The sequence below is a fragment of the Dreissena polymorpha genome, chromosome 1 (assembly GCF_020536995.1).
Source record: "Dreissena polymorpha isolate Duluth1 chromosome 1, UMN_Dpol_1.0, whole genome shotgun sequence".
Classification (NCBI taxonomy): Eukaryota; Metazoa; Mollusca; class Bivalvia; order Myida; family Dreissenidae; genus Dreissena; species Dreissena polymorpha.
Genome location: NC_068355.1, coordinates 175,529,462 through 175,553,477, shown reverse-complemented (window position 1 = coordinate 175,553,477; position 24,016 = coordinate 175,529,462). Strand labels below are relative to the sequence as shown.

At 36.1% G+C, this 24,016-nt stretch overlaps 2 protein-coding genes across 2 annotated transcripts; both read left to right on the top strand.

Moving 5' to 3' along the window:
• The first annotated feature begins 13,734 nt into the window (after positions 1-13,734).
• Positions 13,735-19,420, top strand: LOC127862580 (uncharacterized). The gene is made up of 4 exons (XM_052401778.1): positions 13,735-13,889; positions 14,709-14,842; positions 18,146-18,284; positions 18,801-19,420. Exons 1-4 carry the CDS (start codon positions 13,735-13,737, stop codon positions 18,997-18,999), a joined length of 627 nt encoding a protein of 208 aa, XP_052257738.1. The 3' UTR covers positions 19,000-19,420.
• A 1,039-nt stretch (positions 19,421-20,459) lies between these two features.
• On the top strand, positions 20,460-22,758 carry LOC127862566 (uncharacterized). The gene is made up of 2 exons (XM_052401760.1): positions 20,460-20,805; positions 21,287-22,758. Exons 1-2 carry the CDS (start codon positions 20,597-20,599, stop codon positions 22,026-22,028), a joined length of 951 nt encoding a protein of 316 aa, XP_052257720.1. The 5' UTR covers positions 20,460-20,596; the 3' UTR covers positions 22,029-22,758.
• The last annotated feature ends 1,258 nt before the right edge of the window (positions 22,759-24,016 follow it).

The following is a 24,016-nucleotide window of genomic DNA, read 5'->3' as shown; positions in this document are numbered from 1 at the left end:
TATAATTGATATCGACATGTGTATCTCAATACGACATGTGTAACTTATTTCGATATGGCACGTTTATAACTGATGACATTATAACTGAACAGGCTAATCTGGGACGACACTTTACGCAAATGCATTATGTCCAGTTCTGTCATAACGCGACCCATTTATAACTTATCATCATTCCTTGTACCCAGGGCTGAAAGGTCAAACAAGGACTTTTTAACAGTATTGGCATCCTATCAATGGAACGTTAATCCAGAACATCTTTTCTTTACTTTTACATAATATGAAGTTAAGAGATCAACATATGAGCTTTATGGAAACTGTTCAAATAAAGAAAGACTTGCATAAATTAGTTCAATTAAACGAAAGAATCCCTTTTTTAGGTTTTTGTAAATGGTTTTGATCTGAAATCCGTTCAAAGTTCTATTGCATCTTAGCTCATCGAATAAAGGTGTACATTAATTTTAAATCTCAGTTCAGAGAAATAAGGTGTAGATTAATTTTAAAATCCGGTACATCAATGCCGTTATAATTGAAAGAGAATCGAGCCATTATATTCTTCTGGGAAGCTTAAACTCAGCTAGATGCTACATCGCGGCGTTCCTTTGTGTAAGTTTGAAAACGTTGTGCGGGTAAGATAGGCCGGGTTATCAAGCAAAAAAGTAAGTTTTAAATTTGTGATACAATCTCAATTGAAAGAGTACTGTTTTTTCAAGGATTTAATAGTATTGAATTATATAAATTCTGTAAAAAATATTCTAACTATAGAAATAAATGTACTAGACATCCCTAATTTTGGAAATAAGCTGATCCAATTTAGAAGAATGGGAAAGTTTACTAGGCATAAATGGGTTAAGACTGAAGAAAAGTAATTGTGCATTTGCATCAAAAAGACCACTTGTGAGCTCCATGTCAGCTAAATGTTAATACAAATATATTAAACATGAATGCAGGAAAAAACTAGCCATATGACTCAACATTTTATCAGAAGCCGGAGACAAAGCGTAGCCTTTAGCAATCGATAACTCAACGTAAAACATTTTGTTACGCATGCCTTTTTACCTCTGAGGTTCAGTTGGTCTACCGATATTCAAAATTTAGTTCGATCATAGAATGGTAAAACAAGTTTATGCAGTTTTTTTGCTCTCGGCTCCAAAGGTTTGTTGTAGTTGTCAGGTTAAGAAAAGCTACTTCAGAACAGGCATTAAATCATTAACCATTGACCATTAACCATTAACTATTGCCCATCAGCCATTAACCATTAACCATCAACCATTAATCAACGACCAGTGATCATTAACAATTGGCCATTGTCCATTAACCAATAACCAACAACCATCAACCATTAACCATTAACTAGCAACCATTGACCATCGACAATTAACTATCAACCATTAACCATTGACCATCAGCCATTGACCATTTATTATTAACTATAAACCATTAACCATTAACCATTGCCCATCAACCATTAACCATCAACCATTGCCCATCAACCATCATCAATTGGCCATCAATCATTGACCATCGATTATTGGCCATCAACCATTGACCACCAACCATTGCTCATCAACCATTAACCATTAACCATCAACTTATATACATCAACCATCGACCATTGACCATCAACAATTAACTATCAACCATTAACCATTACCCATTGGCCATTAGTCATTAACCATTAACCATTAACCATTTAGCATTTAGCATTTAGCATAATAACAGTTATTATTATCATCATCCTCATTTTCCTGATAGAGTCATACATTGTTGGTTATAAACAGTGTGTATAAAAAAATACAGGTTTTTGCCTAATTTAAACCCAAGCAATTTGCTATATTTGAAATGTATAATCAATAAGGTAAAACAATTAAAATATTTAATTTAGTTCATGTCTTGTAGTTTAGAACGTGAAACCGGAAATGAGCCAGCTAGCCCAAAATGAGTTGAATGCGCTAAGGGGAGCGGTAGGTCTCCGTCTGGATCAGCAGGGTGAGTTTCGGCGGAGGAAACAGGAAGTTGCGGCTATCGCCGCCAGGATCGCCAACATCGAGAAAATGACGCGCCTTTAACGAAATAATCAAAATAACACAGAGTCGTTTATTGACATAAACAAACAAACAAAGGCACGCAAAAAGCACGCCAGGCATCAGGTTGACATTGTTAAAAGTTGTGTGTGCTTTGTAAAAATGAATTTAAAGCGTGCTTGTAAGTAGTACATCTTGGCTACAATATGTTAGCTATTAAATTACTCTATGTGGTCTTTGAAATAACTTACACATGTCTTTACAATCGCTAAGATATTTAGTCCCTTGTGCTCTAAAAGTATTTAACTAGTAATCATTATGGTCAAAACAGTATTCCTAATATGCACAATTAAAACGACCTTTTTCTTCTTGTAATAAGGGTTAATTACGGAACTCAAGTCATATGGCACATTTTGCTCGACTTTTCGAAAAAGAAGCAAGTTTATCTTGCCGCAAGGCGTCGGCGTCTTTTAGAAGCGTCCGGATCCAATCTAGGTTAACTTTTTCAGTAGGTTAGTTTCTCAGGAATGGCTTGAGGGATTTTATCGATCCTTGTTTTCTACATAGAAAAATTGTCTCATAGGCCAAGTTTTGTAACTATGGTTTGATTTTTTTCAAAATTATAAGCAATTTTGAACCAAAACATTTGCATTAACATACACAATTACAAATCTTTAAAAAAACAGTTTGGTTTAGAAAAAACAACAACTATAACTCTGACAGAAAAAAGATCAGTCGAGCGCGCTGCCCTCCGACAGATTATGTTTAATTTTTTAAAAACCTTCGTGTTTCAGAGACAGTCCTTGACGGTCACGGCACGGAGATACCAGACGGCGGGGTGGCATTCTCCGCGAGCCTCTCCTCCAATACGCACTTCCGGTCCGGTGAGACGCTTATCTTTGAAAATGTTCTATTGAATACCGGAAGTGGTTTTGATTCGCGATCTGGGGAATTCAAGGCACCCTCTTCGGGAATCTATCTCTTCTCAGTCACGGTTCGGGCACAGTTTCACATAACTGTTTCCGCTGTCGTCGAGAAAAAAGGGCGGCATGTTGGCGCGTCTAACGTCCGGTTATGGGGCGATAGAGCGGGCAACGTCGTCAATGACGCTTGTGACGGAGCTTCAGAGTGATGACGTCATCAGGGTGCGTCAGGCGGCCGATACATCCGGAGAATACTACAGCATTGCAATACGGTGTTTTCGGGCGTAATGCTTGATTGAAGAAATATCATCAATCTATCAATATGTATGAACAACAGCGGTTAAATTACAAGATTGCTATTATAGCTGAAAAAATAAGTAGGTGGTTTATTAAGTTATTCATGTAAATGTTTAGTACGTATGATAGATGTTTTTGATTTTGCATGCAAGCATTCATTTGCAGACCTTTTTGCAATATTTCGTGGTATAGCCTAATTAAAATACTACAATAGAGTATAATAAAATGCTACTTCAACTCTAACAAACAATGATACAGTTTAAGAAAACAAAATTTTCTGAAAAGAAACAAGGACAACAGTTGTCACATTGTATTCGAGCAGATATTTCTTTTACTCCTATGTGATGTTGCATTCCCTTTCATACTTACTGTATTCCCAGGCGCCAAAATAGCGATCTGACAAGAGATGCCAAATGTAATTTTATGAACATAAAGTTTAACATTTATGTTTGTCAAAAGGAATGTCGGCACTTCATAATAAATATTTAAATACCATTGTGTAAAACGTATTGTAGTAATGAACATGACAATATAAAGATATTGTCAGTTTTCAACTGGTCTAAGGGAACATGGCTTTATCTAAAGTAAGTAGTCAATTACTACCACTAAAAGTACGAATGTCAATACAAATGAACTTTATTTGCAAGTACCAAGGCTGTCTTGTCCGGGAATAGCAATTTTGTAACGATGTTAAATTACCACACATTGTACAATAAGCAAAATAAATTATTTCATTGTGTACTTGAAACCATATTTTTTCTATACTACTTACACCAGATTATTATACCAACTATTGAGGTGCATAATAAAACTATTAAATTGTTTCTTTTAGTAACATGCCTGCACGTGATGTGAATAACCGGTAATTGTTTTATTATTTACTTAAGAAATAATATTTTTCTATAATTGTTTGTTGTCGAATAACCCACTAAGCGCACTACTGCACGAACACTTGAAAAACGTAGAGCCTGCAACACTGTTGTTGTACCTTATGGGTATGATCGATGACGTCATAGCAGATTTGATGCCTATAGCACTCTACCCAGAGTTTCTGATTAACTGCGCGAATTTTCTACAATCGGTACTCTCGGGTTAGTCATCAAGAGAACTCCCCGCATTTCGTCGAACACTAAACCTGGCTCTTCCAAATTTCGCTTTCTTTATTAGTGAAGTGCATTGGACGCTGATTAGGGTATAAATATGACGCGTTCAAAGAACTGAGAAATAAAGTACACCCTTGCGACTTCCAATGTCATTCTTGGAAACAAATTGTGTATTCACATGCATATATACATGTATATAACAATTTGACTTAATCTCTATTTATTAACATTGATTGTCTTTTGTATTTGTGCTATGTTTGTATCGTTTGTTTGTATCATGTACATCTTCAGAAAATGGAAGCAATAAAGATATATATATATTTATTACATTTGTCTTAGAGCGGGTTTTAGCACTTGCATTTTACTGCAATATTTTCGTTATTTATTCGGAACTATTTTCGAAACATTAAGCTCCGCCCATACATTATTGCAGAATAACCCACACTTAATTGCCTTCTTTGTCTATAGAAAACAAGTCGCGTGACGTGTTAGAATAAATCATAATTGTATTGTTCTGTTAATTCGAGGTGTTTCTTTTTCTCTCTATAATATCACTTATTCGACTTCAGTATCGTCTCAACCGAATGCTTATTCAATTAAATCGTCCCTATCTAAGCTCCACACTTGATTTTAATTTCAAAATTGGAATCCATATTATTTTGACCTTTCGTGACCTTCATCTACAGCCAAAACTATGTTGGAGAAATGCCTTGGAAATAGACCGGAATTATTACAATTCTACTACCGGATTGGCCATGTTTAAAAACTATAGGCATGCACCAATTCGTTTTGCAACTATGCGATCTGATTTTTTTATCGTGCAGCTTTTTCAAACAGATCCTACTAAAAATAATATTAATTACATACAAGCAAAGTTTTCCAGAGCGTATTCGTCTATATGGTACATGCTAAATTAAAACAAATGTAACACTATGTATGACAGGTCTGTCATAACAGTGCAAAATTATTTGTCGTTTGAGCAAATAAAAACCCATTATAATAAAGACTAAATAGGTCGTGCAATCAAAGCTAATTATGAATTGTTGACTAACTAGTGATTTGTTAATTACACGTAGCAAATCGCGATAAACTACAATCAACTATACACATCCAACAGCCTGATAGGATATATAGCACTACTACCAACTAGTTCATCACAATTTATTCGTATAATACATTCTATATGGTTATAATAACAATAAGCATTAATACGGGTACTACATTGGCGTTTTATAATAGATGCTATCTAATTTACGGGCAAAAGCTTATTTGATGTATGTTTGTTAATATGACGTGGGCAATATATATCTGCGAATAATCGTGAAAGAAAACATATAAAATCTTTACATAACAAAATGTTATTGACCCAAAAATAACAAATTGTTGTTTGATGATTTAAACAAAAAAATTGTTTTGTAGTTAGGCGTTCGATAGAACCATCGCTTGACTGTTTTCTGTTGTGTTTGGGTAAACAAACGAAGTGAAACGCATATAATTTCAGTTGCTACTTTATTATCATTCAACGATAGAAGCGATCAATGCCTAGCAACTTACTAACACAGATCAGAGGTCAACATGCAGTTATGAAGAATATGGGGCGGAGCGTTGCTACGCTTCATTTACAAGTAGGTGTGGCGTAGCGGCATTATCTAAATACACAACAATTCTCCCCTTTTAATTTCATTGATCATACATATAAATAAAAATGAACATACATACACATCCGTTTACATGTAAATATCAATGAACACAATTCTAACCATTAGAATAATAAATCAATAAAACCTTTCCATTTCAAGTTCATGACCTCTCTTAACTAAGCATGACCTTTTCTTCATTAAAGCATGCAATTTAATACCAATCAGCAATCTTTAAGTGGTTCTTGCTAATAAAATTGACGCTCGTGTTATCATCCCTTAAAAATCGTCTTCACTCAAATGATTTGTTCGTCGGCCAAAATTGAATATGGTATCCAACGTTCATCATAGGATATTAACTCGTGGGTTTTGGTAGGTGACATAACAATCGTAAAGGCAAGTTTCCAATAAGCATTTATACACTATACAAAAATATATACCTGAACCTGAAATTCAGCTTTAAAAGGCGCAAATTATGTAATAGCCATTCGCGAAGTCCGGAGAAATAGTAAGTGTTCATATGCGGTGATCACAGATTAAAAAACTTAATATTTCGTAGCTTTTGTTTTGTTATAGAACTTGTTGATTTGAACTAGAAGTTTTTCATTCATACAGTTTCTTGAGTTATATTGTTTGCTATAAAAACTACGACCACATTTTTATTTGTGCTGTTTGGATGTAACGAATACCCTTTGTATGATTTTAATATTTCGGTTTTCATAGGATGTAACAATACACATATATTTTAATCTGCTTGAGACATATTTAATATCTTGCACATCCCGTGTTTGGTTGACAAAATACTGATGAAACCATGCTAACGTTATAGATAAGTATTGTTTATGGATGATTGTTTCTCTTTATGCTAATAAGTTTATAATCTCCTTTTTGTTGTAATATATTTTCAATGACAACGACAATATGTAACTTATATGTATATTATTCGAATCTTTTCGGCCGTCGTGTTTTCATTGGTTGTGTGTATGATTTTATTAGTTTAATTGGTAACGGAGTTGCGTTCGGTTTGTCATTGAATCCTGAGTTCTGCTGCATTAAAGTGTAGCACGACTGCGACAGAGAGTGATTTCGAAGGCGTTGTTATGTCGCTTATTCAAAATATGACACATTTTATACAAGTAGAAGCAACATTTTAGTACTTAAACATATATAATTACAGTTCGTAGCATGCACAGGGTATGCAATGCAATAGTAGGGAAGGAAAGGCCACGACATTGTTGAAAACCCGTCCTCAAAACCACAACACTAGGTTAAAGAGCATAATAATAATAATAATAATAATAAAAATAATAATAATAATCTCATTATTTTCCGAAGGTAACTCATTAAGACAACACATTGATACAAAGTCATGCAAACAATTTAACAATGGCAATCTCATTTTCAATAAGGCCTTCAAACAACTGTGGTATGTTTAATGCATTTCTACATTATAATGCAAACATGTAGACTTTGACGGACAACTAATCATCATCATCAGCGTCGTCGTCGTTGTCGTCACCGTCATCATCATCATCATCATCATCATCATCATCATCATCATCATCATCATCATCATCATCATCATCATCATCATCATCATCATCATCATCATCATCATCATCATCATCATCATCATCATCATCATCATAATCAATATTATCAGCATCGTTATCATCGTCATCATCATCACCGCCACCACCACCATCATCATCATCATCATCATTATTATCATCATCATCATCATGACCATCATCATAACCATCATCATTGTCGTCGTCATCATCATCATCATCATCATCACCAATAACATCATCATAGTCATCATTGTTATCATCATCATCATCATCATCATCATCATCATCATCATTATTATCACCACCATCATCATCATCATCATCATCATCATCATCATCATCATCATCATCATCATCATCATCATCATCATCACCACCACCACCACCATCACCACCACCATCATCATCATCACCATCACCTCCACCACCACCATAACCATCATCACCACCGTCATCATCATCACCACCACCATCACAATAATCATCATCATCATGAACACCACCACCACCACCATTATCATCACCATCATCATCATCCTCAACAACAGCATCAACAACATCATCATCATCAACAATAAGCTTTGCTGCCTTCTTCCGGACGTGCTCGTTCGTCTTTGTCTCGTAGCAGTACAGGAAGAGGAAGACGAAGGGAGACCTGTAGGTCCTGTACCTGCTAGAAAATGTGACGGCGCTGCATGTACACAATCTACTCAGTCTGGTCAGCGGTTGCCATGGTAAATTTTGGTGTTCTTAAGAGTCTCAACCATATTCATCTAAAAAAATGTCCTACAGTACGGAGCAGTGCAGCCATTCCTTACTGACGCTCATTGATATCCTGAATAATGTATTCGTCTGTCATTTTAGAAGTACTGTGCTGCTGGTGTTTCCGTTGAGTTCTCGGATGAATTGCATCAGCCCTCTGTCAATGTTGAATCGTTTCAGGATCTCCCATAAGCAATTTTGCCACACGTGGTCGAAATCTTTCTAAGTCGATGAAGGTGCGAGAGGGCTCACGTTGATGTTGCAGGTCTATCTCAATGATTGAACTGCACTTGAAGATAGAATTATGTTCCACTGCGCTCCGCCTAACAGTGAATCCAGCCTGCTCTTCCGCCAGCAATGTCTATGCCTTTACATATCAATCGGTTGAGATTGATGGCAAGCCTGACTTTGCTTTGATGACTTATGAAGTTGACGGTGATGTTATTCTCGCACATCTCGAGGTTTCCCTATTCCGGTAGGGGACGACCAGAGAATGAGTCCACTCCTTTGGTCACTTATACTCCACCCAGATTATCGTTGCCTCTCCTCCGTGCTCCAAAGGGGTATTGTCCTCTCCCGAAGATTTGTTTACCTTTAGATTGCGAACTGTCTCCTTCAACGTTGACTTTAATATGGACGTATAAACATGTTTTTGGTGTTCTTGTCTGGGATCGCTCTGAACCTGACTGTGATCTCGTTACAGCGGTTAGTTATTGGCGTCGCACTGAAGTGCGGCGACTAGTATGTAATACGTGTTTTTTTCGCTTTTGGGAGAAGAAGTTATTTTACGGATCAATGTATATATTTTTGTTGTCAGAATATCTTGCATAGTGGTGATTTTTTGTGCAAATAAGTGTAAATTAGTACTGCTTTTGTGCCTATTACATTTACTACAACATTTATTGCCAATAATGAAAAGCTAATTCTTTTAATTAATAACTGATCACAGGGACTGGGCAATAATATAAGATCACAGGGACTAGACAAATACGCGAACCGGTGAAACTTTCTGGTTTTGTATAAAAACAAAATATAATCAAAATATATTTATTATGTGATTTTTCTAACAATAGCGCAGACTTTGTTGTTCGAGTTTTGGTTAACGCGTATTTTCTTCAATTTTACAAGAAGACAGCGATTACACGGTTTATTGCTTTATTGATAACCGTTACACTACAGTCACTTATTAAGGTAGTAGGTACCTAATGAGATCGGGAATAGTCGGTCGATATTGCCGTATTTGGAAAACGTTTCGGCTATAAGCGATATATACGGTAAAGTCCGGAAATTATACTAAATACACGAAATGAATTTGTATTTTTTATTTTAGAGTTAAATTTAGTTATCTCTTAAGATTTAATAACTATACAGTAAAAATAGTAGTTAAATTAATTCGTTTCATAAAATATTTGTGTTCATGACGTCACGGTTGTTGACATTTTCGTAGCGAAATGAAAGTGCGTAATAAAAGCGGGCGATTTGCAAAATCGAAAAAGAAGCAAACACCGATCGACAAGGTTGTGTACAATCACAATTATTCATTAACCGAGCTCTGCGATGGAGATCAGTGTGAAAATGACTCACGTAAAAGCTATTCGCATTTGCTAAATGGCGTGAAAAGAGTAAGCAGAAGTGGGTGGGGGAGAGAAGAAGATTGATTGAGCTTGAGGTTTTGCTAAACAAATTACAGTATTGTCAGTTTTGTAAAATGTTCCCATTCCATTGACAATATATAACATTGTTGGCGAACTTCATAAGGGCCTCAGTGGTTATTTGTACGTTGTTTGTGAAAACCCTGACTGTAGAGAAGTCAACCGTGTTCCTTATGGAAAGCAGCACCATCTCAAAACCAGGGGAATACCATGCTTTTACGTTAATACCAAGCTTGGAACAGGTATACATGTCTTTATTGTTCAATTTGCCATTCATATCAATGTTTAATCATTGTACAATTGCCATCTTTGGACTTCTAACACATTTCCAGTCCCCTTAAAATTCCATGTGCCATTCCCAGTAAATATTTGTTTATCGTGTAATATATAAGGCAACATTCTGGTGTCCATCATATTTAGTTTTCAAATTTAGTTTCGCATTTGTGTTGTTAAATCCAATTGATTGCTCATTCATGTTATTTAATAATGTAATGATAATACAAATGTATTCTATGAAAATACATTGTCATTTTTAAGTAACTACGGCCTTTATATGTTTTCATGTTCTTATCATTTTCAATTCTCTGTTCAGCAATTATAGTCAGTTTGGGCAGGCCGGTAAGGTAAGTAACTTCCTAACCACTCTAAACATAACGCTTATTGCAAATAGAAATCTTAAGAAGATGGAGGCTCGTGCTGGGGAGGCCATCAAGAAAATCTCAACTGCATCGTCTAACAAGGCTGCCATTGATGCTAATGAGAAAGAAATGGAGTGAGTGTTAAAACTGACTTCCAATACAATACTATTGACTATTCTGGTGCCAAATTTTAGTATTTTTTCTCATCAATTGTCTTTTTATTTTCTATTCGAGATGAACATGAAAAATATTAATAATTATTGTTTTATTAAAGGTACTGTGTTCATAGTTCGGTAAAATTACATTTTTTTTAAGGATTTTTGGTAAGAAACCCTGGGCAGGCACATTATTAAAAATATGTATTTGTCATTGCTAGCATTAATATTAAAAGCTATTCCAAATATTACAATTGTTAAAAATAAATTCATTACTTTTAGTAATAAATCTTATGAAGGAGCAAAGGTATATTAACATTCTGAGCTATTCATATAAATGGTTAATTCTTTTCACAAGCGATAATTTGAGTTCAATGACTTGTCAATATGTAATGTGCTTGTTGTGCTGAAAATTGATTTTATCATAACCAACGATCATATAAGGCGTCAGAATGAAACTTAAAGGGGGATAAAAAAAATTCATGAAATAAGCATTGTGTGAATTTAATTTTGTTTTTCAGTTCGAGGTACAGTAATGCCTGATATTACTCAGATTGCTGCTGTGCATTTCAAGACGCGTTTTAAGTTCTCGACATATGTGAAAACAACAGTGCCAATTTCTTCCAAAGCTCAAAAGGTGACTGGCATCTCTTTTTTTATCATGGCATAATGCGTGTAAATGGTGGAAGTGTTGATAGTGTATCCATTTAAACTTCTCTACTTGATTGTATGATGTGGCTTGGAAAGTTTCCTGGAGCCAGTTTTGTTGCTCATAATTGGCGCAGGTTTGATTTTTTGGTTTTGGCTGGTGCATTGCTGAACACACACTGTTTTGAAACGTTATGCAATTGTGTACTCAGTTTTTTTGACTCTTTGCTGGTTTTCAAAAATTGTATCCTGGACAGTCAGACTCACACAAACATGAAGATGTAGTGAACATGTTCTCCAGGAAACCTGCAACGCCAACAATGCCCCTGATGATAATGAAGCACTGATATCTTGCTTAAAACATGTAAAATTACTGACAATATGGCCGACATCTTTACTGTGTCTGCGATCCATAATTAATTTTATTTCAGTCATGAAAAGCCTTAAAGGCAAAGAACATATGATTGTTAGACGTGCTGTTGCATAGAGGAACTCTAAAGCGAGCAACAACTGAAAACATTGCAGGATATGGACTGGCCTTGTGTCATTTTAAAGCCATATTTTCTCGTTCCGGAGAGGATGATTTAAGGGATACCTTCATTGCTAAAAACAATGAGGGACTACCAAAAGTCACCAACGCAAAAAAATATTTTATCTGATGTGGTCCCTAAACTCGGTCAGTTTTCAGTGACGAAAAATGACGGAACGAGATAATACGGCTTTCAAATAACACGGCCAGTCAAAATCACGCAATGGCTTAATACTTATACTAAATTATGAACCTCTAGTTGTCATTAATCTGGCTGTTTTTATTAAAATATAAGTTTTATATTATTGTGCTACATGTTTAAAGAAACAGTATAACTTAAACATCGTAATGCTACTTAATATTGGGAAAACTTTGACATTTTGTGGTGAACTGCGGCTGTATTCATATGTTGCCTTTTTGGCTTTAGATGACCTTAATATTGTATTATTAATGCATTTTTATATCAATATTAATTCGAAGTTAGCTAAATTTCTTCATATGTCATGGTGTATAACTAGCTTTTAATAAGCAACTAGAAACCCCCCAAAAAGAAGTGATATACACATTTATACTTAAATTCATTGCGTGAAAATGAATGGAGGTAGGCATACTAAACGTGTAATTTCTTGAGATAGAGACGGTAAAACTTCCTGGCATTCATTCAGTGTGTAGAAAATATGCTGTTTTAAATTAATATGTACAATATATGCATTTCATTACACTGAAAGTGACATAAAAAGTAATTAAAGTTTCTTGTCACTGAATCATTTGTTGTTGTTTTTGCCATTTTATCCAGATAAGTGCACATATTATATGAGATCAAAGGCACAATTCGCTTTCACTTCTTTGTTCCACTATCATAGCAACCACCTAGTTACTAATAAAGGCGCTAAAGAGCGCGAAGCGCGACACGTATTGTTAATTGTAATAATGAGTCTTGATAAAGGAAGCAGCCGCTTATCAATGAGGAGCACCATCACAGCACCCCAGTCTCATTACAATCAAGTCCTCCTACAAGGTGATTTTTTAAGAACCACATATAGAAGGCCACATGCCTTACCTGTATCTTGCCAGTGGTATGGACGCTTTGGTATGGACCTTTAACCCCGCTCACTATCCAGCGTTTAAAGTTCCGGGTTTATGTATTATGGCAAGCGGTTCGACGCATAATCCCAAGAAACTAGGTTTCTCATGAGAACCTAGGTTCTCAGAATGAGAACTTAGGTTCTTATGAGAACCTAGGTTTTCAAATGAGAACCTAGGTTCTCATGAGAACCTAGGTTTTCAAATGAGAACCTAGGTTCTTTGAAAACCTAGGATACCAAACGAGAACTTAAGTTCTCAGAATGAGAACCTAGGTTCTCATGAGAACCTAGGTTCTCATGAGAACCAAAGTTCTATGTGTCTATGAGAACCTAGGTTCTCATGAAAAACCTAGTTTCTCATGAGAACCTAGGTTCTCAAGCGTAAACCAAGGTTTTCAAATGAGAACCTAGGTTCTCATGAAAACCTAGGTTCTCATGAGAAACCTGGTTTCTTGGGATTTCATAAACCTTGGTTCTCATGAGAACCTAGGTTCTCATGAGAACCTAGGTTCTCGTGAGAAACCTGGTTTCTTGGGATTTCAATAACCTAGGTTCTCATGAGAACCTAGGTTCTCAGAGAACTTAGGTTTTCAGAGAACCTAGGTTCTCTGAGAAACCTAGTTTCTTGGGATTATGCGTCGAACCGCGTGCCATAATTAACCTCCAGTTGTCTCCCATTGCTTGGTACACGCTGGCGGCATATGTGTAACATGAATAGAAATAGGCGTGAAAACGTGAATGTTTCTCCCCAAGAGCATTTTCTGAACAATGTTCAGACAATGCTCAGTAATATTCTGCGAAACGTGGATAGCGGAATGGGCGAGGACGACAAAGTCGCAGCCAGGGCGACTATTGAGCAAATCCGGTAAGAATTTTTACATTTTCGGATAACTAAAAGAGTAGATACTTTTAAATTTAGAGCATCGTTTAAACAATCACAAATCAAACAATAACGACAGAACTTTTATTGATTAAAAGAACTTACTACACTATTATTTTCTCATTCGCGTGATATATATTTACTCTAGCTACATATTTGTATGCAGGCTTCTATTGATCCATTTTGTAATTAAAGTATACATTACATGTGCATAGTGCATTAATGACGATAAAAGACTTAAAAACGAAACTACGTTTTTGTTTAATTGTTATGTCTCGTTAATTTTTTTAAAGAAAGTTTAATTAGTAAATCACTATTATTTTGCAATTGTGTATATTCTATTCGCTCGGTAATCCACATATTAAAAAATACATATCAGAATATATATGCCCGAGTGTGCCCCCACACATACTACCTTTTCTATTTCATATAGTACCCGTTGTAAAATAGAATATGTAATAATGTATGTAGATATTATAGCGGATGACAATAAGGTTTAATTTAGATTTTGAAGTCGTGACCATTGTATCGGCAGAGTGGCGGATTGTGGTTTAATTAAAACATTATACCTCAAATTCATATATAAATAAATAATCCTGCACTCACTGCAAAACGTGAAAGTGCTCGTTACTGTTGTTTGCATCATCTTGTTAGTATTTGGCATAATATTATCTCTGTATGTAAATTGGCAGAATCAGTAGGCCTCTAACCCAAGCATATTTTTAGTTTAAAAAGATCTGATTAATCACTATGCTTTAGCCACTAGTGTCAAGATTGTGTAACTATTGTCTCATGCTCTTGCAGGACGAATTGTCACCGCATGCTTGGCACAATGCAGCCTAGACTACTAGAAAATATAATATCAAACCTCACAGACGTTGTACACCAGATAAATGAGTCTGTTAATGCGCCACAAGATGTTCAAGATACAAACAATGGTATTTATCGTTATAAATTCTGCTTCGAAGTTCAACGTTACTAAAATTATTAAATAATGATTGTATATTATACCGATAACATTAGTTAATTACCAGAACAGAACAGAACTGTATTTCAAACATACGATTTGAACAATTTCCCAACCCATATTAGCCTACGCAGGCCCGATGATCCATTGAATAGTTTTTTGCAATTGAAATTTACCCTGATCAGACAGCTCATGCAAGATCTGTCTGATCAAGGCATACTTTATTTGCTTATATGTGGCGTAGCTATTATTATGCTATAAAACAAAACTATCAAATATAGGTCGAATACATGAAACAAATTCATGCCCGATTAAACTTACAATAAATTTACATCACACACGAATTGCTATACTTGACATTAGATAACCTTTACAATCATGACAACAATTGGAGTCGCCGTTTGATAATTAAGTTTCGATGTCGCCTGCTTTTGTGTTGAAATTCAATATATCTTGCTATGGAAAGGCGTCCTGACATCGGAGGTGTCTCAGGTGTCTCCCCAACAAATGAAGATAATTTTTAGGAAATATTGACAATATGTCTTTTGTGTGATATTTTAATACACCAAACTCTGAAACCTGAAAATTGGAATTATTAATTTTCTAATATATATTGCTCTGTATTATAATCAAAACAAAGTGATCAGTTTTAAAAGTGATTTTTAGCTGACTATTATATATGAAATATATATATAGTGGAGCTATCCTACTCACCCCGGCGTCGGCGTTCCCATTAGCGTTAGCGTGCAAATGTTAAAGTTTGCGTACTTCCCCAAATATTTCCTATGTCCCTTGACATATTGCTTTCATATGTTGCACACTTAACCAATATGACCCCAACCTATAAACAAGAGCAGACAACTGTATGAAGCATTTTGACAGAATTATGGCCCTTTTTTCACTTAGGAAATATTTGGGGTGTGGTGGTACTCAAACTTTAACATAGATTTATCAATAATTTGCATATTCTATGTCACTTGACATATTGCTTTTATATTTTGCATACTTCTTTACCAACATGACACCAACCATTAAACAAGAGCAGGCAACTGTATAAAGCATTTTGTAACAATTATTGCCCTTTTTTCACTTAAATTTTCTATGTTAAAGTTTGCGCACCACCTTAAATATTTTCTATACCCCTTGATATATTGATTTTATATTTTGCATACTTCTTTACTAACTATACCCAAACCTATAAACAAGAGCATACAACTGTATCAAGCATTTTGTAAGAATTATGGCCCTTTTCCATTTACAATATGCTTATTACTTTAGTTACATTGCCATAACTTCTTTATTTATGATTAGATTTTATTAATACTTTGACAAAACAACACTTACCTGAATACCACAATGGATTCCACCCAAACAATACCCCACGCCCCAACCCATTTTTGAAAGATCATCTAATAAATGACCACACCCCACATTATACCCCCTCTTAACCCCCCCCCACCCCCTCCCAACCATACCCCCCCCCCCCCCCAATTTTTTTTATTTATTTTTTCCTTTTTTTTATTAGTTCACCTGAGCACAACGTGCTCATGGTGAGCTTTTGTGATCGGCTTTGTGTCTGTCGTCCGTCGTGCGTATTCCGTCGTCAACATTTTGCCTTGTGAACACTCTAGAGGCCACATTTATTGTATGATCTAAATGAAATTTGGTCAGAACATTTGTCCCATTGATACCTCGACTGAGTTCGAAACTGGGTCATGCTGGGACAAAAAGTAGGTCACTAGGTCAAAAAAAAAGAAAAACCTTGTGAACACTGTAGAAGTCACATTTGATGCCCAATCTTCATGTAACTTTGTCAAAATGTTTGTCTAAATGATATGTTGCTTGAGTTCAAAAATAGTTTCGGTCCGTTGAAAAACATGGCCGCCAGGCAGTATTCCTTATATGGCTATAGAGAAACCTTGTGAACATTCTAGAAGTCACAATTTTTGCCCAATCATCATGAAACGTGGTCAAAACATTTCATTTATATCTCGGACGAGTTCGAACATGGTCCAGATCGGTGAAAAAACATGGCCGCCAGGGGGCGGGGCAGTTTTCCTTATATGGCTATAGTAAAACCTTGTTAACACTCTAGAGGCCACATTTATTGTCCAATCTTCATGAAATTTGGTCAGAAGATTGGTCTCAATAATATCTTGGATGAGTTCGAATATGGTCACGTTTGCTTGAAAAACATGGTTGCCAAGTGGCGGGGCATTTTTCCTTAAATGGCTATATATGGCTATACTAAAATCTTGTTAACACTCTAGAGGCCACATTTATTTTCCGATCTTCATGAAACTTGGTCAGAAGATTTGTCCTAATGATATCTTGGATGAGTTGGAAAATGGTTTTGGTTGCTTAAAAAAATTTCCATCAGGGGGCGGGGCATTTTTCCTAATATGGCTTTATATCATGCTTTTGTAAAACTTTGTTAACACTCTAGAGGCCACATTTATTGTCCGATCATCATGAAACTTGGTCAGATGATTTGTCCCAATGATATCTTGGATGAGTTCGAAAGTGGTTCCTGTTGGTGGAAAAACATGGCCGCTAAGGGGGCGTGGCATTTTTCCTTATATAGCTATAGTTAAACCTTGTTAACACTCTAGAAGCCGTATTTATTGTACGATCATCATGAAACTTGGTCAGAAGATTTGTCCCAATGATATTTTGGACAAGTTCGAAAATGGTTCCAGTTGCTTGAAAAACATGGCCACCAGTGGGCAGGGCATTTTTTCCTTATACGGACTTATGAATCTTCATGAAACATTGTCAGTATATTTGTTTAAATGATATCTTGGATGTGTATGAAAATGGTTCTGGTCTGTTGAAAAACGTGTCTGCCAGAGTGTTCACTAGTCATAAAAATTGGTAAGAACATTTTGTTCTAATGACATCTTGGGCTGCACAGAACAGATCAGTTCCTTTGAATCTCAGGTGAGCGACTTTGGGCCTTTCAGGCCCTCTTGTTTTTGAAAGATCGTCTAATAAGTTATTGAATATGAACAATTTTCCCATGATGGCTTACGTTATACTGTCAAGCACTGGAATAGTCGAGCGCGCTGTCCTCTGACAGCTCTTGTTTTGTAACGAGACTCTCAATTACTATCCAACTGTTGGCACAGGTCGCTTTTTAATCATGTTTTCCCAATTTTCCAGTTTATATTTCCATTGTATTTTAAATTTTTAATAGAGAAATGTATTATACTGTAAAGTGTTGCACAACCTAAAAAGATGCTCTCTACACTTATGTTATATCTCTTCGTCTTAGGCGGGTTTCGGATAAGACTTGGTGCGCGGGGACCACCGAATTACCAAATAGATCAAGGCCAATTGCAGCTTCTACTGGATAGGGGCTTCACAGTGAAGAGAATCGCCGAGGATGGTCTTCTCGGAAGCAAAATGAACAAGTTAGACACTTTCCAGTTTAGACTTGCTTGTAAAAAATGTATCAGTCTGCAGCCTGTGGCGATAATGCCATAATCTTCTTCCTTAGTTGTATAATACATGAATTTCTGCTAAATATACAAGTCTGCGTAAGTCAAAATATTCAAACAGTTTGAATTTTGTGTTGATTGACACGTTATTCCTACTTAATTGTTATATATCTTTATTTCCTCCGAGTGTTGGATAGAAGAGAAGATTAATACATATTTTACATGTAGCAGCAATTTAAAATTGAAATGTATGTTTCATCAAGCTACCTTGGCTATCAATTATTTGCCATTATTCCTTCTCTTATATGAAACGAAATAACAAGAGACTTTTAAAACCGACAGTATTGATATAAGTAGTCTAATGTATGTAATTAATGTTTAGTGCAAAGTATTTTTATTTCTATCGAACAAATGAAAATACACAGTACGAACATTACTTGTCTGCAAGCATATGTAGACGTGTCTATTTGTTATTTCTTTACTTTTTAGGAGCACTCTATTCAGATTCATGAGGCGAAATAGAATTCTGCAGCCTAGGATAGCATTAAATGTATCTGATGATGTAGTGAGAGATGTAATGTCCAGATATATAATGGAGCACCCAAATTCTGGTAAGTTTAGTAGGTACCTTGCACTTGAAGATTTTAAAAGAAAATGCAAGTTACAGCGGATAATTTCAAATCAATAACTGATTAATCAAATGAACAATTAACTAATTTATTAATGTTTGGTAAATTGAAATAAATAGAAAAAGATGAGTGGCAATGACACTCATAAGCATCGTCTAAAAAAGGAAGAAAAACTACAATGGAAAATTACTGAGCCATTTAACGCAGTCTTTGTAAGAAATATATATGTAGCGAGTTAAAGTTTCGCAGGATCTCTTATTACACGAGCAGTATTGTTTCAATGCCAATCAAAGTGATCATGGTTAGGGTCCTGTAGAACAACCCTTTTATATTTATGTTCCCGATTGCAGCCTAATTGCTTGACACATATCGCTCTTCTCCAGTTTGATAAAGTTTGACCTTGAATATTATGTGAACTTTTATTAGGCAACATGTTTAGAATTGTAAACTGTTAATAGTGTCTTATAATTCTAATGAAGGAATGGCTATGTTTTATGTGAAATGTTGTAATTGTAAATATATGTCATTGTAAAACAAAGATGAGACTTAAGTAAAATATGAGTTGAGTTGACTAATAATGATCCCGACGATAGGATAGGAGCGGCGGGGATTATGTGGTTATCTCCGCCGTCTGTGTGTGCGTGCGTGCATCCGTCCTGGCCACTATCTCCTCCTTCACTATTAGCAATAGAAGCACGTGGTAGCTATGAGCGTATGTGCGACAGTGCACTATTTTTTGGAATTTTGATCTGACCCCTGGGTCAAAAGTTATGGTGGTTAGGATGGGGCGGAGTCAGAGATGTTCACTCATTTTTTAGGTTATTTTACATTAACTGCACCGATTTACTTCAAATTGATACTGAACGTCTCTTATGACAACAGGGTCACTCTCAACTATCCATGACCCCGGTACCCACCCAGGAGCTCCGCCCACATAGGCCACGTATACCCAAAGTTGTGTTTTAACATTACTTCTTCCTTTAATCACCAATTTACTACAAATTGATACTTAACATCACTAATGACAATACGGTAAATCTCAACTATGCATGGCCCCATTACCAACCCTGGGATGCCCCGCCCACATAGGCCACGCCCACCCAAAATTGCGTTTTAACATAACTTCTTCATTTATGCACCAGCTGAATTCAAATTTATATTGAACATCTCTTATGACAACACGGTCACTCTTAACTATTCATGACCCCATAACCCAATCCAAGGCGAAGCCCACATAGGCCACACCCACCAAAAATTCATTTATTCACTGGTTTACTTCAAATTGTTACTGACATCTCTTATGACATGACGGTCATTCTCAACTATCCATAACTTTGAAATAACTGGATTGCATTACTGAAAACATGCGGCGTGGGATAAGCGTCCGCCGCGGCCTTGCCATTTCTAGTTCAAAACTGCGATACATTCTGACACAAAATATTAAGTTTGTATTCAATACAGTGATTCCCATTGTTCATTGTTACACTTCCGCGTTTAATTATCTGATAATTATGCAATCAGTACATTTTAACGGATGCAAAATTTTAAAACAATTTGTATCATACTTTTCATCATACAAACATAGTAAAAATAAGGTATGTGACTTTGAGACGTACTCGAATGTTTTATGATATCCTGGTTGTGATGTAATTGTGTATGGTTATAGGTTCAGAGGAGATAAGGGCTTATCTTCGAACACGAGAGCCACCCATGGTTGTTAATAGAGACAGAGTTCGTGCGATACTAGCTGAACTGGACCCAGTTGGCGTTGCAACACGATGGGCTCAAGTGGTGTCTAGGAGACGCTACTCCGTCCCAGAGCCAAACTCACTGTGGCATATAGACAGCCATCACTCATTAGTGCGGTAAGTTTCAAGATAACACGCAGCAGTGTGTTATCGATGGCCCAGCGGCGGTACGACGGCCCGCCACTGTATGCTACTGAATTTGTATTTCTGTCAGCAAAGTAAGCCTTAAATAAGTATCAAAAACTGCGTTGTCGCAAGTTGGCCATTTTTTATTAACCCGCGGAAAGATCCGGGTGAACTACATTTGTATTAGGATTATTTGGTATAAAATATATGGAGAATCTTAGCACCCAACATGAACAAGGATGCCAAATTTTGGCCCAATTTACTCAACACTAGTTCAGAATGTTAGTTATGATTTAATGACAATAGGTCATGGGAACTAGAATAAATATTGATTTAAAAGTCTTGTGTTTATTTTAAGACTACAAAAAAGTTTATGTCAATGGATTGCTTCCACTTTTACAACAATGCAGCTGATACTTAGCGAAAACAACAAAATATTTATCTTTTATTGATTATTCTCCTATGTTTTCAGCTATGGTATTTACATCCACGGCGGCATCGACGGGAACAGCCGGCTGATACCATACCTGAAAGCTGCACCATACAATACTGCTAGAGTTGCCTTTGAGGCTTTCACGTTTGGGATCAGGAGCTACGGAATCCCCTGCAGAATTCGGGTTGACGGAGGAGTGGAAAATGTCCTTATTAAGAGATTCATGACCATTGCGAACGGTGATGGCCGAGGAAGTGCAATTGAAGGAAAATCCGTACATAATCAAAGGATTGAACGATTATGGAGAGACGTTTTCCAAAAAGTGGTGTTTACTTTCTACCAGTGCCTTCATGCTCTCGAGGATTCAGGCGCCTTAAATCTTGATGATCCGAAACACATTTTCTGTGCTCAGGCTGTTGTTCTCGCACGGCTTAATCACTCATTGGAGTGTTGGCGCCGTGCTAGAAACAACCAGGCCATTAGGACAGAGCACAACCAAACTCCTGAGCGGTTGTGGATATCTCGGCTTGTACCGGCCCTACAGCAGTCGGATTCCACTGCTGTAAGGAATCTCAGGACAGACAGAGATATCCCTGCATTAGTTCAGGAGGTATTGCCAGATGCCTACTTTGACTGGTCGGTGTTCATCACCCCCAGAGCATCAGATGCAGTACCTCATGGAGCATTACAAGGCATCAGGCAATTCGACTTGTTGAGAGAGACCAATGATTATGCAATTCAGCTGTATGGCGAAGTGTTAGAATACATTACATCGCTGTGACACAAGTACAGTTGTCAATTTTTCTCGGAATTAATTCAAAGTTTATTGGCTCAAACATTTTACAATGTCCATCGCCATTAACTAATATGGCGGTTGTAAATTAACAATATATGAGAAAAGCATGGTATAAACATATATATGATAAAGACATATCTAACTAACATCAGTTGAGCTTCGGTTAAAGATGTTTCGGTCTGAATTTGTGTAAATTTTGTCTGTTTACGTTGGTGAATATTGTCTTAAATGTTGTTATAGTTAATGAAAATTGTTACTCCGTACGATTTTGGTGGGCCGCGATTTCTGCTGACGTCGCGTTGTTACCATTTTTTTCAATTAAATTGCGATCGTAAATGATGCATTACGGTCGTAAAAAGAATGTGGTTGCTTTGAAACTTTCCAAATAGTAACCATGTTTGTTTTTACAAGATAGTCAATATTTCAAAATATTGTGTGGTTAATACATATCAATTTTGTTTTCTTTTTAATTCGAAAATAATACATAAATACCCTATGTTACAGGCTGCGATTGCCGCAAAATCAAACGTTAAAGCCATCGTTATCGTGATTTGATTCACTCTATCTAGATCCTGGACGCATTAACGGCGTCTTTTTGAGTTCTGCGTGATTATCTCACACCTTGGAAAGTATTTACTTGAGAATTAATTTCAGTTAGGAATTGAAGCGTAATTTCCAAGTGAAAAGCTAAAGCCAGGTTTTCCTCTGACTTTTCTAACAGGTTAATTTTTTACAGGAAGAGGTCTCTAATAGTCTGATATGCCAGAAAATGTCAAAATAACGTTGTGAAATAAGTAAAATCTATACGAAATAAAGAGCAGTTCCATTGAGTAGTGTTCAGCCTTTTACCTAGCTATTTTGAGATGTCCCCTATGAATATGTATTGTACATGCACTGTGTTGACAAATCTACTTTTTACATGCATCTACTTTTTTCCCGTTGGAACGGTTCGACATCTTGAGACTGACCTTATACTGTGAAATTGGTATGCCCCCAAATGGCCATATAGTGATCGCACTGTCCGTCAAACCTTTTTCAAAATATGCTCATAACTTCTATGTCTCTTAAGATATTAGCTTTATATGTGTTTATGGACAAGGCCTTTCCATACACACAAGAAATTTAACCACTTTGAACTTAGGGTCCGCGTTGATTTAAACACAAAAATGTGAAATTCTTTTTTTTGTTTACACTATTTGTGTCCTACAGTTTTCATTTAATCTTCATTAAACTTTCTATAAATGTTTTTGACATAAAATGGGGACCCAATTTGATAGTCATGTCACACCAGGCTTTTCAGAGTTATTGCAATTTGTTTATAAACAAGAGATGTGTTTGTCAGAAACACCATGTCCCCTATTGTGCCGCTTTGAAATAAAATTTCAATATATCATTTGGCAGGTTTATAAATTATCTCCATTTTAAAAGCTGATTTCTGTGTGTATATACAGGTCCTACTGGCCTCTTCACGAGGTTTTTGTAGCCCGACCAAAGCTGATTTCTTCCCTTGGATTGTATTTTAATACCTTGAAGGATGACATTGACCTTTCCCCACTCAAAATTTGCAGCTTCATGAGATACACATGCATGCCAAATATCAAGTTTCTATCTTCAATATTGCAAAAGTTATGGCTTATGTTAAAGTTTCCGGACGGACAGACACACAGTTCAACTGCTATATGACACCCTACCTGGGGCATAACAATGTGAAATTTGATGTTTCCACTTTCTTATTCATACAGTGTTCATCGAATCTTAACTGACATTTGTTATAGTCTGATGTAACAATGAGAGAAAAAACAAATATCATACACACATATAGGAAGTTTATTAACCAGTGTAAGTATTGACTAGAGAACACACATTTCACATATAATAATATCAAAACATAGAAAACACAAGCACTACTGATAATCTTTCATCAGGTAGGAATCACAGAGCCGGAGTAGTACATTCCACTGAACACCATGAGG